General features: G+C 28.6%; 1 protein-coding gene across 3 annotated transcripts in view; it reads left to right on the top strand.

The window, feature by feature from the left end:
• LOC123266529 (follistatin-A) overlaps positions 1-16,673 on the top strand; it is a 39,899-nt gene extending 23,226 nt beyond the window's left edge. For 2 of the 3 annotated variants that reach the window (XM_044730820.1, XM_044730819.1), the window contains exons 4-6: positions 59-322; positions 9,891-10,199; positions 16,581-16,673. In XM_044730820.1, coding sequence (XP_044586755.1) covers positions 59-322; positions 9,891-10,199; positions 16,581-16,666 — 659 coding nt within the window. In that variant the 3' untranslated portion in view covers positions 16,667-16,673. The remainder of the gene's footprint in view (positions 1-58; positions 323-9,890; positions 10,200-16,580) is intronic. The other variant, XM_044730821.1, reaches the window with a different exon arrangement.
• Positions 16,674-18,359: the final 1,686 nt, after the last annotated feature.

Below are 18,359 nucleotides of genomic sequence, written 5' to 3'. Positions count from 1 at the left end.
CTTGTACCTTAGAAGAGAACTGACCAGCGTGAATAATAACGTAAAAAGTGTCGAGCAGGTTCGTGTACGCGGGTGCACTGCGGACAGGGCCGAAGCTGCCTCCTGGACCAGAATCTGAGCCCGCACTGCGTTAAGTGTGCGCGTAAGTGCCCGCAGTCCTCTTTGGGTGGAATCCTGGAGCAGAAGCAGTCGCTCCAGCCGATGGCCAGCAGACCAGTTTGCGGCGCCGACGGTAATACTTACAAGAGTGCATGTCATCTGCGTCTAGCGGCTTGTCGCGCAGGCCGCGCTATTCCAGTAGCTTACAAAGGCCATTGTAAACGTGAGTATCCTCTAATCTTCACTTTTTATGTTGTTTTGTTGATTTAAAGTTGTAATTTGACCCCTGCCGGCCTTTCTTCCACCTCCCGGTCAGTGATGATATTTTGCCGAAAAAAGGCATCGCCCTTTGGATAAATATAAGTCTATAAATATTTATCCAAACTCGTTGAAATAAAAATAACTTAAATGCAAGACTACCCACCGTCTGTAATGTCCTTGCAGCGTCCTTGTTCACCGGTCGTTGACCGGCCAGGCGCCCACGCAATCCTCCACCTGCTCTTAATATAAACCTACTTGTTTTGTTTTAGAAGGTTTTTTTTAAGGATTATTGGATAGTAGTTGTTGTAGTTTTTTAGCTGCTTTGATGTAAAATTTTAGTACAGGTGTCAAAAATTAGTTGATTTTAGGAAAGTACTTAATATTAATTGGCAAATTATGAGTATTAAAGTTTTAATACAGAAAATCGGGTATTTAATACTTTTTTAGTAGGTCAATTATTGGAAAATACTAAATATTGATTGAAAAATCCTAAATGTAGAAATTAAATACGGAAAATTATGTATAAAACACTTTTTTATTAGATAAATTCTTGGAAAATACTAAATATCAATTGGAAAATACTAAATACTAATTTGAAAATAATTAATATTGAAATTTGGTTCTGGGAAAGAAAATATTAAAGTATCTCGTGTTATTAAATGGAAATTATTAAATACTAATAAAAAAATACTAATTGGAACATGCTAAATATGAAAATTAAATATGGTAAATTAGGTATTAAATACTTTTAAATCAGGAAAATAATAAATACTAATTAGAAATTACTAAATATTGAAATTTGGTTTTGAAAAAGGGAATATTTAATTATCTTTTGTTATTAATTGGAGAACATTAAATACCAATAAGAAAATACTTCATACTAATTGGAAAATATTAAATACTAACTAAAAAAAAGGCCATTCGGCAGCCGAAATGGAAGTAGATTTCATAACTTCTCTCTCGCAACTTATAAGAAGTAATCAAACCGACATCAAATGGACAAAAAAATATAATATTTTCAATTTTAGAAAATATTTAGAATCGAAATGATAAAAACTACATAAAATAAAATTCAATATGAACTAATGTTATAAAATAATACTGATAAAACATATATGATAATAAAAAATTATCTCGCTTATTATTGATTTATTTTCTTTTATTTTATTTACTCAGATATCTAACAACAATTAAATTTTCGTAAATTAAATGTGTATCTCGATCGTTATTCATCATCTTCAGAATCTATTTCGATTATTATATTTGGTAATAAAGGAAAATCATAGGTCCCTAATGTTATCGGAACAAGTTTTATGAACGATGTTTCATCAATTTCGAAACGGAAATCACCTATGAGTGGATTATTTGTAAATATATCCAAAACTCCAATCCGTGCTTTTGATCCGCGTATTATAATTATTTGGTGCAAATGTATTTGTTTGATAATGTCTTTGAAAAATGTACTCAAACACATAAGATATCTTACTACTAGTCCTTCAGACATCAAGTTAAAGTAGTGTAAACATCAATTTTTACGATTTTCAAAATTTTAAAATCCTGTCATTTCCAAACTACTCGACCGATTAAGCTCATCTTTGAACTTAACCTCGGTATTTATCGATAGATAAAGCATGTTGAGTTTGAGAACAATCGGATATAAATTGAGAACGCTATCGTGCTGACAAGCTGCGTTATATCGTATAAATATATATATATATATATATATAAACTTTTGAACTATATATATTTTCTGACTCAGCTCGACAAACAGAGTCAGAAAATGACTAAATTTTTTAAAAGTTGCGCCATGAGGACGGCTGTAATAGTTAGATTTTTATGAAATCTACTAAAAATACTAAATACTGGTTGGAAAATTCTAAGTATGAAAATTAAATACAGAAAATTTGGTATTAAACACTTTTTTGTTAGATAAATTATTAGAAAATAATAAATACTAATTGGAATATACTAAATATTGAAATTTGGTTTTGGAAAAGTAAGTATTAAAGTATCTTTCATTATTAATTGAAGAACATTAAATATCAATAAGAAAATACTAAATACCAATTGGAAAATGCTCAGTATGAAAGTTGAATACAGAAAATTAGGTATTAAATACTTCTTTATGAGGTGAATTATTGGAAAATACTAAATATTAAAATTTAGTTTTGAAAAAATAAGTATTTGAATATCTTATGTTATTAATTGGAGAACATTAAATATCAATAAGAAAATATTAAATGCCAATTGGAAAATACTAAATACTAATTGGAAAATGCTTAGTATGAAAGTTGAATCTAGAAAATTAGGTAATAAATACTTTTTATTAGACAAATTACTAGAAAATACTAAATATTCAAATTCAGTTCTAAAACTGAGTTTTTATTTATTATCTTTTGTTTTCAATTGAAAAATACTAAATACTATTTGGATAATACTAAATATTAATTAAAAAATTCTCAATGTTAGATTTTGAATACGGAAAACTTATTATTAAATACTTCTTCAGTAGTTGCTAGAAAATACTAAATATTAAAATTTGATTTTGAAAAATTAGTTATTAAATATTGTTGGTTAGTAATCATAGAAAATCAAACACTAATTGGAGCGTATTGAACAGTATATAACTTCCTAAACTACAATTGAAGAAAATTGAATATTTTTTAAAAAATACTAAATACTAATTAAAAAATACTAAATATTAAAATCTTAATACGTAAAGTTATAGATAAAACATTCTTCTTTTGTTAATTTGAGAACATCAAACATTAATTGAAAACTACTAAATACTCATTGGAAAACCCTCAATACTATTTAGAAAATACTAAGTATTAAGTGACAGGAAAAAATAATTATTAAATACTGTTTTATCAGTAATTCAAAAATGTTAAATACCAATTATATACACTGAAAAAAAAAAAAATTAACTTGAATTAAGAAAAAAATTCTTGAGCCAAGAAAATAATTTTAAAGAGTTGCATTGTCTTGAATCAAGATAAAAAATCCCGGAATTAAATAAAATTTACTTAAATCAATAAAAATTTCTTAGTTTAAGAATTTTTTCTCCTCAAATTAAGAAGATGAAATTCTTCAAAATTATTTACTTAATTCAAGTTAATTTTTTTATTTTGTGGAATACTAAAGACTAGTGATTAATTACAATAATACCGACCAAAAATATTCAAAATTCAATTTTAAAAAAAACTAAATATTAAATAATTTTCTTGACCTAGTATTAAAATAAAATCAAAAACTAATCAGAAACTAGCAAAGTACCATTAAATTTCTCCTTACTATCTTTTATGATAATTAATTTAAATTAGATAAAAACAATTAAAATTGAAATTAAAATTAAAATTAAGATCAATGTAATGTTAATCTAAAAATGAAAGACACCTGGATGATCAAAACAAGTACTAAATTTATCAAAGCCCATAAATATTTATCCAGTTCAAGCCTCGGTATAATTAACTTAATTAGAATCGGTTGCAAAAGACGTCGACAATTTAATTGGCCATCGGGAAAACTGAAAGCAAACAATAATTAATAAAAAAAAGTGATTAGCGATGGTGGATAGCGGATGGTTGATGGTATTGCAGTATTGCATATTGTGCATACTTACACTCAGTACAATACCAAAGTTTAAACAGTGTTTGTACGCCGATGGGCTTAATAGTTTCCCTTTACCGCTCTACGTCTGCGTCTTAGTCTCGTCCATATAACAACACGCTCTTAGCTTTAGAGTTCCATCTACAGTTTGGTTACCAGTTTGCTGCTCCCTGGTATATAGACACACAACTTAAACCTCTAACTATCTGATATCCAGTACCAGTACCCGCACTGAGCTAACATCAAGTACTTCTGCAACCCAATGCAAGATCTCTGATCCAAGAATGAGAAGCAATGCGATCCAGGGTTGATGCATAACTTACCAAGTCATAGATTCTTTCAAAAAAATCCAATTTTTTTTAAATACATTAAAAATTTTATCAAAAATTTCCAAAAAAAAAACTTTCTTTAAAGTTGATATTTTGGTTACGAACTTTGGAACTCTGTAACTCGTTAACGAATTGGACTGAAAAAATTACAGAGTGCATTTTTGTACACAGAAAAAAAGGTTCACTCGAGCCAAGAAAATATTTTTCTTCCTAATTATTTTCTTGAGCGAAAAAAAAAATTTTTTTTGACAAGAAATTTCACTTATTCCAACAAAATTAATTCTCTTGCTTTAAGAAATACGTATCTTGATTCAAGAAAATTTATTTAAGTCAAGAAAATCTTGTTGTTTTGAGAAAATTCAGCCTCGAAGCTCCAAAAAATTTAGTTCTTAATAGAAGTTAATTTTCTTGTCTTGAGAAAATTTCTCTCTTGCTCCAAAAAATTGAATATAAAGATAGAAGTAAATTTTCATTAATATTTTTATTGATTAACATGTTAAATGGGGAGATCAAATAATATTTCATCATTTTTTTTCATTCAATGTGTATAATTGCACGCTAAAATAATATAAAATGGGTATCAAATATTTAAGAGAAAAATTTTCTCAAGGTGAGAAAATTTTTTTCTCAGCTTAAGTAAGTCGCGCTGCTTCCCTAAAGTATCTAAAAATTTTGATCAAATATAAAAATTTATTGTATCAAGTATTTATGATAATTTGAATTAAGAAAAAAATACTTCCACCAAGAATAGAATTCCAAAAAAAATTTTTACTTCGGCCAAAACAACTTCGGTCTTCCTTCGGGCACCCGAAAATTTTCTTGAGCCAAGAATTTTGTTCTCCAGTCAAGAAATTTTTCTTTCTGTGTAGGAAATTTAAACAAAAAAAGTCTTATGATTTTTTGATAAATCAACTCATTCGAAAGTTATTTGAAGCCAAAGTTGAACTTATAAGACAACTTTTGAAATTCTTAACTTTTCGGCAAGTTTTGCAAAATTTTGCGGAAAAATTTATTTCCTCGGGTATTTTTGAACTTCTGAGAGTATCTTGGTTAAATTACAACGCAGTTTTGTCAAAAAATATTTTTCTAGACAAATTTAACTGATAAAAAATCTCAAATGTTGAATTTTATCATCAAACAAAAAAAAGTTTCAAAGTGTTAATTTATCGATTTTTTATGCTAACAAAACAAAGTGACTGTCAAACTAAACAATTACTTTATTTGAGAAAAATTATTTAAATTTAAATGATTTATCGAATTATTAAAAATCATTTTGAATAAAAAACATCTGGTTATTTAGATTAAATTTTAGTAACAAAAAAATTGATAGAATATTGAATATAAATAAAAAAAAATTTTTTTAATTGACTGCGCCGGGGATCGAATCCGGATCCCCCGCGTTAAAATTCCAAATTTTGTCGCCGGCAAGTATTGAATTGAATAAAATAATTTATCAATTAACAAATTAACAATCTGGATGATTGAAATAATTGTAAAAAATAGTTATAAATAATAATTAATAATAAATAAATAAAAATTTTACCTTAACCATACACCAAAAATCCAATTTTCAATATTAAGAAAAGCGATACTCTCGAGCCTGGAATAAAAAAAAGTAACATAAGTATAATGACAATTAAAAATAAGGAAACTTTTGGATGAAAAAATGGAAGGTGTTAAAAAATAACTAAAAGAATAAAAGCTAAAAAGGTTTCTCTGATGGAAAATGTCGCTGACTAATTGTCAATTGGTTTTCGGTTAGACGATAATAATTACAATTATTATAACTAACATTAAAAGCTTGAAAAATCTTACGGAGGAATTTATTGAGTTGAAGTTTTTCGAATTCCTGAAGTTGGAGAGCTCTGTAAACAAAAGCTCGGTCCTTATATTTAAGTAAATAACAAAAGGTTGAGTTCCGTCTGTTGAAGAGGGACATATAGGTGTCAGTAAATACTAAATATATATTTATTGAGCAGAAGGTGCGATGTCGTTGCTTCGGCAAATATTATTTTTTACGTCCCTCTAGGAGGTGGAGGATTTCATTATTTATTTTTTCGAGCATTATCTGATAAAATTCAATAAACCGATTTAATTCTCTCGGACTGGACTCGCTCAATATATAAAATATATAATATATAAATATACATTGTGCTCTCAACTCGGTCTTCCGTTATATTTGTTGGCAACGTCTCGTACGCTATCGATTCGAGTGTATAATAGCACTCTTGGCATGTCAGTCGATTAATCACAGCTGCAGCAACACGCCCGTGGTAATTGTAATAGGTAATAAATTACCGGAATGTTACAACCTATATAATGCGAGAGAAGAGTTTACCTTTACCAGCACAGGGCTCAGCTCAGCTCCTTTTCCTTCTTCCATTGGCTCGACTACTTTTCATCCGAGCACAACAAGTAAAGTCCCACCGACCACCCGGTTAATGTGTATTTCGATAACAAACTTTCCCCATTTATTTCCTCGACACATCACTCACTTTTATCAATTCTATAAGAGCTATACAATTATTTTTTTTACTTATTTTTTTTAATTTCCCGCCTTTTGAATTTTAAATTTCCCGCCAAAATGAACAGCTGGTAAGAGTCATAATGGCGGCCACCGGTTTTAAAACTAAAATGACAATTACTTCCAAACTAATTACCCGTTTTGCATAAAATTTTCTGGAAACCTCAAATTCACTCATTTAAACCCTATCAAAAAAGAATTAAGCAAATCAGACCCGTATTTCGAGAGTTATCGCGCGTACAAACATCTCGCCGAACAAGTTAGGTTAGTTCTGTAGTTTTGAATGGATTTTACAGTGAAAACCGACTCCAATTAAAGAGTTTGTACAGTAAAAATGGTTAATAAAACCCGGAAAGTTATCAATTGTTACATCGGTTCGATGATTGCCCTACTTTTTATAAAAGCTATCGAATTATCTTCTTTTACCACAAATTCATGCCTCGCTCTTAAGAAACTTTAAATTTTCCGCCTTTTGAATTTTAAATTCCCCGCCAAACTAACAGCTGGTAAGAGTCGTAATGGCGGCCGCCGGTTTTAAGACTTAAATGCCAATTACTCCCAAACTAATCATCCGCTATGCATGAAATTTTCTGGAGACCTTCAATTCACTCACCTGAACCCTACGCAAAAAGAATTAAGCAAATCAGACCCGTATTTCAAGAGTTATCGGATCTCAAAAAAGTTTCCAAACAACTAACCTCAATTATTATCGTTTTAAATCATTAATTACATAAATTTAAAAAAAAATCTCTGTTTTGCACTCTGAGACACAAATAACTAAAATAAATCTATTAATCTTGAGGTACAATTTTTCTATAAAAGGTCGTTGGTCTGCGAATAATTCGGGTGGATTATTTAGTAGCATTACCCCCACATGATGAGCATATGTCATAAAGTACTTTACATACGCAAAGTGGGATTAGGATAAACTACGTAACATTGTAATTTGTAAATTATATAACAGAGGAGCGTCGAGCGTCTATTATACACTTATTTATTAGCAACACTTCCGTCAACATAAAATATATTTAGTGGTATTCACACGTCCACTGACCCGGGCAATCATATTATATATATATATAAAGAAGATCTATCCAGACGAAAAAAAAAAAAATATAAAAACGATAAACAACCAGGTCATTATTAGCGTTAAACTATTTAGTTGTCTTGTCTGTTGTCTGGATCAGCTTCACTGACTGGTGGCTGTCAGAGCTTATTAGCAATCACCACTGACATTAATAATTACATTAACAGTAACAATGATATAATATTATAAATTAAATGAAAATGAATGATTATTTTGTGGAGACAAGGCCACAATAATCTCACCAACACAAAGGGTCATCGACTTGTTTATCTACACGTGTTAGGTTATATGTTATGTGTTATACATTACCACGTGTTATCATTATATAGATACTGATTATTTTGGGCTTTTTGACCGAGGGAACTGGATTACTTGACAATAGGACGGATGAATAAATAATTTTGTTATTAGAGCAACACGTCTGTTATTGTGAATTATTGTAACATCGAGACACACCTTTTGTTGGGCTTATTTATTATAATTTTATAATTTAATAAGGTACTTTATGTTAATATCTAATGATCTCGTCGTTACATATTATATGTCATTCAATCTTTGCTGTTGGGAACATAATACCGTGTTTGTCGCTGCTTATCGGGCAATTATAGAACCGACATAACAATTGATAACATACCGAGTTGATATCAACCATTCTTATTTTACAAACTCTTTAATTGGAGTCGATTTTCACTGTAAAATCCATTAAAAACTACGGAACTAACCTAAATTGTTTCGGCGAGATGTTTTTACGCGCGATAACTCTCAAAATAAGGGTCTGATTTGCTTAATTCTATTTTTGTAGGGTTGAGGTGAGTGAATTTGAGGTCTCCAGAAAATTTCATGCGAAGCGGATGATTAGTTTGGGAGTAATTGGCATTTAAGTCTTAAAACCGGTGGCCGCCATTACGACTCTTACCAGCTGTTAGTTTGGCGGGGAATTTAAAATTCAAAAGGCGGAAAATTTAAAGTTTCTTAAGAGCGAGGCATGAATTTGTGGTAAAAGAAGATAATTCGATAGCTTTTATAAAAAGTAGGGCAATCATCGAACCGATGTAACAATTGATAACTTTCCGGGTTTTATTAACCATTTTTATTGTACAAACTCTTTAATTGGAGTCGGTTTTCACTGTAAAATCCATTAAAAACTACAGAACTAACCTAACTTGTTCGGCGAGATGTTTGTACGCGCGATAACTCTCGAAATACGGGTCTGATTTGCTTAATTCTTTTTTGATAGGGTTTAAATGAGCGAATTTGAGGTTTCCAGAAAATTTCATGCAAAACGGGTAATTAATTTGGGAGTAATCGGCATTTTAGTCTTAAAACCGGTGACCGCCATTACGACTCTTACCAGCTGTTAGATTGGCAGTGAATTTAAAATTCAAAAGGCGAGAAATTTAAAGTTTCTCAAGAGTGAGGCATGAATTTGTGGTAGAAGAAGATAATTCGATGGCTTTTATAGAAAGTAGCCAATTATCAAACCGATGTAACAATTGATAACCTTCCGGGTTTTATTAATCATTCTTATTGTACAAACTCTTTAATTAAAGTCGGTTTTCACTGTAAAATCCATTGAAAACCACGGAACTAACTTAATTTGTTCCGGTGAAATTTTTGTACGCGTGATAACTCTCGAAATACGAGTTTGGTTTGCTTAATTCTTTTTTTGTAGGTTTCAGGTGAGTGAATTTGAGGTCTCCAGAAAATTTCATGCAAAACGGGTGATTAGTTTGGGAGTAATTGGCATTTTAGTCTTAAAACCGGTGGCCGCCATTACGACTCTTACCAGCTGTTCATTTTGGCGGGAAATTTAAAATTGAAATTTCAGTTTCAGAATATTCATTAAATGTTTGAATATTTTAAATTTGTCAACAAAATATTTACATAAGATAAAATAATTATTTTCTTAAGAATGTAAATAATCTTAAAGATCTTGAAGACTTTTTAGCAAAACAACTAACTTTCTACTTTTATTTTTCAGAGAACGCAGACTGCACGACGATAAGATGCCGAGAGGGTCAAACATGTCTGACAGAAATAAAAACAAATCGGCCGCGGTGCGTGACTTGCATGTACCGATGCCCCAGTGCTCAGAGGAAGCACGAAAATTCCGAAAAGAGGCAGCGGTTCCGCGGCGATGACCCGGGATATCCATCAGTATTATGCGCGACCAACAACATGACTTATCCGAGCTGGTGTCATATTATTAAGGATGCCTGTGTCACTGGGTTCGTCCTGGAGACTAAGCATGCCGGACCTTGCAATATTCACGACACTTCTATTTATGATGGTAAAATTTTTTTTAAATTAATAACAATAATAGGCTAAAGGCTCTAAATATTGACCAGTTTAGATAAAATGAACATAAATACATTATTTGTAAATTTATTGAAAGAGTTTATGAGTTGAAACGAGTGTTTTTTTTTTATAGTTTTAACTTACAAACTATAATACTTTTATTTATAAAATACATAATAATAAACATTTAATTGTAATAATTGACGTTACAGCCGATTGCATTTAATATTGAAAAATACTTACTAAATATTGACGGCCTATGTTCTAAATACTGACCAGTAGTATTTTTTATAAAAAATTTAATTGAATTTTTTATTGATATCTTGAAAAAAATATTTTACATATTGAATTTATAGAATTAAATATAATTATTAATTAAATCCAAAGTTTTATAGAAAATTTCATTAAAAAATTCAATTTTAATACAAATTTTAAATAAATTATTTAAATTTATTTATTAAGAAATTCTTCACTCATTCTAAAGGATTATAAATTTTTTACTAGCATTAAAAATTATAATTATAATAGAGTAAAGGTGCTAAATATTGACCAGTTTAGATAAAATGAACATAAATACATTATTTGTAAATTTATTGGAAGATTTATCAGCTGAAACGAGTGATTTCTTTTTTTTATAGTTTTAACTTACAAACTATAATACTTTTGTTTATAAAATACATACTAATAAACATTTAATTGTAATAATTAACGTTACGGCCGATTGCTCTGAACATTGAACATTACTTACTAAATATTGACCGCTTATGTTCTAAATACTGACCAGTAGTGTTATGCTTACTAGACTTGTAAATAATTTTTATTTAAAATCTATAATAGTTTGGAAATTAGCTAATCTATTCACTGACATGTTAATAATTAAAGCATTGTTGTTAGTTGTTTTGTATTCTGATACAATATTATCTTCAGTACTCATATTTAAATCAATCTTTGAAGCTATACTAATATTAGGTACATTGGATAATTTACAACACCAATTGTTGACCAGAGTATTATTTCAATTATTAACATGCTTTTTCTAACAAAAATAATTGATAATTAATCTTGTATATTAAATTGTTTTGACAAATACTTATTTATTGATTATGAAGTATTTAATTTTATATAAATTGATCATAAACGTAGCAAACATGGCGAGGTTTTTAATGACTAATTTTCCCAACTTTCTGACATTTGTACCTAAACTTATTTTTTTTTACTGGATATATTTATGTGGATGCTAAAATTTTTATTTAAAGTATAGTTAAAAATTGATAATTACTTACTGAATCTATATTTTTAAGAGAATAAGAAAAATTTTGTATCCAGGATAGTCATATGATAAAATCGGATTTTTTATTGAAATTTAGTGTCATTGCAAAAGTTTTTACTTGAATTTGTACTTTATCAAGATTTCAAATCATTCTCACCAATAGTCAATTTATTATAAGTATTTAGGCTGCATTCAAAAATACTCTATCTATAAATACTTAATAAAGAAACGACCTTGTATCTTAAGAACTATTGACATTTTTGAAGATATAAGCTCACCCCGATGTTACACTCATCGAGACCTTTCATTTAAGTACCTACATCAATTTTTCATATATTTATAAGATTATATATATGTATATATGAAAAATATATGAAAATGCATGTGGGTACTCAAATAAAAGCTCTTGATGGGTGTAACATCGGGATGAGCTTATATCTTTAAAAATGTCAATATTTAAGAAAGTACAGTACAATTTCACAAAAGACATTATTTAATAAAGCAAGGTCGCTAATAACTTTTAATGTTACAAGCAGTAAACCAGGGTGTTAGTCACGGTACATAAGACGACATGATATTTGAAGCTTACGTACATATAAATTAGATTCGGAAAAATTTATTTAGGCTGTATTCGAAAATGCTCTATCTCTAGATACATAATTAAGAAATGAACTTGTATCTTGTGAACTATTGACATTTTTAAAGATATAAGCTCACCCTGACATTACACTCATCGAGACATTTCATTTGAGTACCTACATCAATTTTTCATATATTTATATATATTATATATATGTATATTAGGGTGATCCAGAATAAAAAAAAAATTTTTTTTTCCAAACAGGCTTAAAAGTTTCTTTTAGGTGTGAAAAAATTACTGTGAAAAGATGAGCCCTTAATATTAATATTAAGATTGTCCTCATCGCATTTTTTTAATTTCCATAAGAATAACATAGGAAAAATTTTTTTTGCTTCTTCTGATTTTTATACCATTTAAACGATTAATTGAATCATAAATCACTGTTTTTATCTTTATATAGAATTGAACGCTCTACAAAAAAGGTCTGATAAAATTTTCTGATTTGTCCACGCGTTCAAAAGTTATTCAAGATCAAAGTTCAATTTTTCAAAAATTTGATCGAATTTTATAAATTACACTGAAACTGTTGGTTTCAGTGTCAAAATAAGGATCAAATTTTTTGTCAAACTTACATTGGACTTCTGATAAATGTTGACCAATGATTTTTTTTTATTTAATCAAGTAAATATGATGCTTTTAAGTAATTTTTTCGCAATAAACCAAAAAATAAACAATTTTATTCTATTATTATGTTCACTTTTATATTGTTAATAAATTTTTCTCAAAAAATTACTTATTTATTTATATTAAATATTTATCTTTGATGTGATTATTTATTACAATTCGGAAAACGTTGTCAATGGCCACGAACAACCTATAATAAATACTGCAACTGTTTTTCATCTTTGGTTAGGCAGCAGTTCTATTCTTCAATTAATGCAATATAATACCCTGTTTAGCAATGTCGTTTGTTACTTTCAAAGTTTTAAAAAATTTCAGACAAATTTTGAAATTGTAATCATTGGGCCATGTAGAAATATCTTCTTCTATGAAATCGGAGGGTCATTCAAATTTTTTAAATAGCTCCAATGAGTTTTTTGGAACAAAGTCGCTCAAATCGTTATCTAATAACAATTTTAAATTTAGTACCAGGACGCTTGAAAGTGTACGTATAGGTTGGACAACTACCAAGAAAAACTAAAGATAATAACAAAAGCTTTTGATAATGATCTCAAGGATGAAACATCTAAAAAACCAAATTAATAAACATAACTTGAAAGTATTAGTTTTGATTGTATTAAGGAAATATAATAAACAATTTTTACCTGTAAGGAATCATTGATGAAATTAATCATTTTTTTATCTTATTTTCATTCAAAGCGCTTGCCACAGTTTCATTCTCTATCCCACTTTTATATTTAGTTTGATCAATGTTATCCCATCCTTTTTTAGAATGAAAAAAAATCGGCAAGTTTGAACCAGATGTAGTGTTCCAAAAAACTTCAAAAACTCTTCGTAAAATAATTTTTAATACATGATGGTGACAAATAAGCCACACCAATTTGGACACAAAAAGGAAGCTTCAAAATTGTCTGGAATGTTTAAAACTTTAAAAGTAACGAACGACGTTGCTGAACGGGGAATTGCACTAATTGAAGAATATAACTGCTGCCTAACTAAAAATGAAGAACAGTTACAGTATTTATTGCAGGTTGTTCGTGGCCATCGACGACGTTTTCCAAATTGTAATAAAAAATCACATCAAAGATGAATATTTAATATAAATAAATAAGCAATTTTTTGAGAAAAATTCGTTAATAATATGAAAATGAACATAATGATAGAATAAAATTGTTTATTTTTTGGTTTATTGTAAAAAAATTTCTTAAAAGCATCATATTTACTTGATTGAATAAAAAAAAAATTAGTAAAACAGTTCACCCTAAAGGCCGTCCCTGCAACTTCCCGCTGATTCCATACTTAGGCGCTTAAAATTGCACCAACGACGTTTTTGAGCTCTTCGAGCGTAAAAATACAATGTATGGGTTATTTTGAGCTCTCCAAGCTCAAAGAGATTGCTTTCCTATGCTTTTGAGCTCTTCGATCTCAAAAGTCTGATAGAGATTTGATGACACTATTTTTTGAATTTTTAAACCGCAATAACTTTTGAATGAATAAACCGATTTTCACGCGGTTGGCAGCATTCGACGCAGTTTTTCAAGCCTCACAAAGAATCTTAAATTTTGAATTGATCGCGCTAGAAATTTCGGAGTTATTCCGAAAAAACACTTTTTTCGTTTTTCTTTCGTTCACGATATCTCTCGAACGAATCAACCGATTTTGACCAGACTGGTGGCGATCGACGTGGTTTTTTGAGGTTAAGAGCTGATTAGTTTTTAGAATTGAACCATCAAGCCGTTTAAAAGTTATTCCAAAAAAACCACATTTGAAAAAAATTTTTTTTTTAGTTTTTTGAAGATTTCTCAAAATCACACACACACACACACACACACACACACACACACACACACACACACACACACACACACACACACACACACACACAAACACACATACACACACACATACATACAGACGCCGTGACAACCTCGTGGGTATAGTCAGGGAAGCTTCCTGTGACCTTCAAACGTCGAGATCTGATGAAAACTTGATTTTTGCAAAACGGGGTGAAAACAATAACTTCCCGATTTTTGAAAATCTTCGATTTTCTTAGCGGGAAGTTAAAAATTAGTAAAACGGTTCACCCTAAAGGCCGTCCCTGCAACTTCCCGCTAATTCCATACCTGGGCGCTTAAAATGGTACTTATGACGTTTTTGAGATTTCTGAGCTCAAAATAAAATTTATGTGATATTTTGAGCCCGCTGAGCTCAAAGAGATAGTATTTCTATGCATTTGAGCTCTTCGAGCTCAAAAGTCTGATAGAAGTTTCATAGAACACTACTTTTGGAATTTTCAAACCGCAATAACTTTTGAATGGATCGACCGATTTTCACGCGGTTGGCGGCATTCGACGCAATTTTATCAGCCTCGTGAAAAATTTTCAGGTTTTAATTGATCGAAGCAAAAATTTCAGAGTAATTTCGAAAAAACACTTTTTTTGGTTTTCTTTCGTTCACGATATCTCTCGAACGAATTAACCGATTTCGACCAGCTTGGTGGCGATCGACGTGGTTTTTTATTGTGTAGAGCTGATTAGTTTTTGGAATCAATCGGTAGAGCTGTTTAAGAGTTATCCAAAAAAAACCACATTTGAAAAAATTTTTTTTCTTAGTTTTTTTAAGATTTTTCAAAATCTACTAATCCAAATCGGTCCAAATTATACTCAAAATCTAAGTTTGGCCAAGCCCTTTCAAATGGCACCAACCGTGATAAAATCGGATGAGCCGTTCAAAAGTTATAAGCGGTCCACATACTTTCACACACACACACACACACACACACACACACACACACACACACACACACACACCGTGACAACCTCGCGGGAGTAGTCAGGGAAGCTTCATATGACCTTCAAACGTCGAGATCTGATGAAAACTCGATTTTTGCAAAACGGGGTGAAAACAATAACTTCCCGGTTTTTGAAAATCTTCGATTTTCTTAGAGAGAAGTTAAAAATCATTGGTCAACATTTATTAGAAGTCTAATGCATGTTTGACAAAAAATTTGATCCTTATTTTGATACTGAAACCAACAGTTTCGGTGTAATTTATAAAATTCGATCAAATTTTTGATAAATTGAACTTTGATCGTGAATAACTTTTGAACGCGTGGACAAATCAGAAAATTTTATCAGACCTTTTTTGTAGAGCGTTGAATTCTCTATAAAGATAAAAACAGTGATTTGTGATTCAATTAATCGTTTAAACGGTACAAAAATCAGAAGAAGCAAAAAAAATTTTTCCTGTGTTATTCTTATGGAAATTAAAAAAATGCGATGAGGACAATCTTAATATTAATATTAAGGGCTCATCTTTTCACAGTAATTTTTTTACACCTAAAAAAAACTTTTAAGCTTGTTTGAAATAAAAAAAAATTTTTTTTTATTTGGATTACCCTAATGTATATATGAAAAATATATCAAAAATGCATGTGGGCACTCCACCAAAAGCTCTTGATGAGTGTAACATCGGGATGAGCTTATATTTTTAAAATATATATTATATATATGTATAGATGATAAAGATATCAAAAATGCATGTGGGTACTCAAATGAAAGCTCTTGATGAGTGTAACATCGGGAAGAGCTTAAAATCTTTGAAAACATCAATAGTTAAGAAAGTATAGCGCAATTTAACAAAAATCATTATTTAATAACGCAAAATTTCATTTATTTATAGTTTACAAGTCACGGCAGTCACCTAGTGACTGCAAGGTTGCTAATATAGAATTAAATTACTAGATTTTTTAAAATCAAATTTTTATACTAGCTGGTCAATATTTGGTTTCTCTACCATGGACAAAATTGTTGATTATTAATTAATATATTTTTATTTTTCAGAAGAAAATATTACTTCAGCCAGCTACGGAGTCGATTTAATGGACGAAGTTTCAAAATTTAGTGAAAATTTAACGCGAAATAATTAAATAACTAATAAAAAAATAATTAAATTAAATTAGCGAGCCGACATATCAGGATTACTTAAAAAAAAAGTAAAAAATTGTCAACAATTAAAGTTATTAATTAATAATTAATAACTTATAAAGTAATTATTAAAAATAGCGTAATTAAATATATATATTTAAATATGTTATTTATTTAGACTTTTGGTCAACTCTTGGCGGGATCGGCATTTAATAAGAAAATTAAATTAATAATAAAAAATATCCGCTAAGATCAATAGTATTATTTTTACAGCCGTGCGCCAGTAGTTATACCATTGTCGTACTTAATTTATTTTTTTAGATTCAAATATTTATAAGATAATTATTAGTTATTATTTTATTTTTAATTATTAAATATTATAAATATATATATTATATATATATTGAGATAATTCTGAGCATTATTAGTGTAATTTTTTTAGTCGCATTTGTACAGAACACACAAAAAATAATTGACTTTAATTAACTATGTTTACTTTTAATTAGTCATTGCATGGCTTTTTAATTGGACCAAATATATAGAATTAATTATCAGTACGGTCTATAAAAAATAATTTTTTTTTTTTTCAAATTGTTTATTTAAAAAAAAACAAAATTTGAGTCTACTTGTTTTTTTTTAATAAAAATTTTTAATGTTATTTAAAAATTAAAAAAAAATAAATTAACAAAAAAAAATTTTTTGTGGACTGGGATCGAACCCGGTACTTTCTTAAAGGCTTTAATTTCTGTCAAAAAAATTTTAACTCTAAAAATTATGATAAAAAATAACAAAAAAAATTTGAAATAAAAATAAATAAAAAAAAAAGGAATTTAAGTAGAAAAAAAAACAAGTAGATTTAAAAAAAAATTATTATTTTAAAAACAAAGGTGCTACAAAATAAAAAAATGTAGCTTATTTGATATTATATTATTTATTATATATTAACCGTTGAACGACTATTATAATTAATTAATATATTTTGTTTTGTTCTGAAAATGAAAAAAAGGTTTTGTTAATTAATTTAAACTGAGATTATTTATTAATGGTTGCTAATACGATGACTAAAATGCTTATTGTAGAAACTAAAATATATTTAAAGAAGTAGATACCTCTGTAGTTTGTATTATAAAGTAAACTTCTATTGTGTTTTATAAATAATTAACAACAATAGTTGTAATTATAAATTATTCCGTATTTAATATAATATATATATATATATATATATATATATATATATATATATATATATATATATATATATATATATATATATATATATGTATACAAATATATATATATATATATATATTAACTTGTTCAAATATTAATAATTGATAATAAAATTAAGTTAAAATAATTATTACTATAATTATAAATAAAAGGAATTGCTGAAGTGCTAATTAGACTCATGGTAATAAATTCGTATTTATCGTATACTTTAAAGACTGTGGAAAAATAGATGTATAAATGTTTAGATAAATAAATTATTGACATCATTAATTAATTTTATGTTTATTATTATTATTTTTTGTATTATTACCCTTTAAAAAATAAATATAAAAAAAAATTCTAACTTTTTAAATTTAAAATTTAAATTTTCGCGCCTAAAATTTTTTGGCGCTAAATTTAAAATTCAAACTTCTTACTTTTACTTTTTGTCGTCAGAGGCGCTAAAACTCGAGTTAAATTCAAGCT

The sequence above is a fragment of the Cotesia glomerata genome, linkage group LG6 (assembly GCF_020080835.1).
Source record: "Cotesia glomerata isolate CgM1 linkage group LG6, MPM_Cglom_v2.3, whole genome shotgun sequence".
NCBI classification, from domain to species: Eukaryota; Metazoa; Arthropoda; class Insecta; order Hymenoptera; family Braconidae; genus Cotesia; species Cotesia glomerata.
This window is presented reverse-complemented; position numbering and strand designations above follow the sequence as displayed.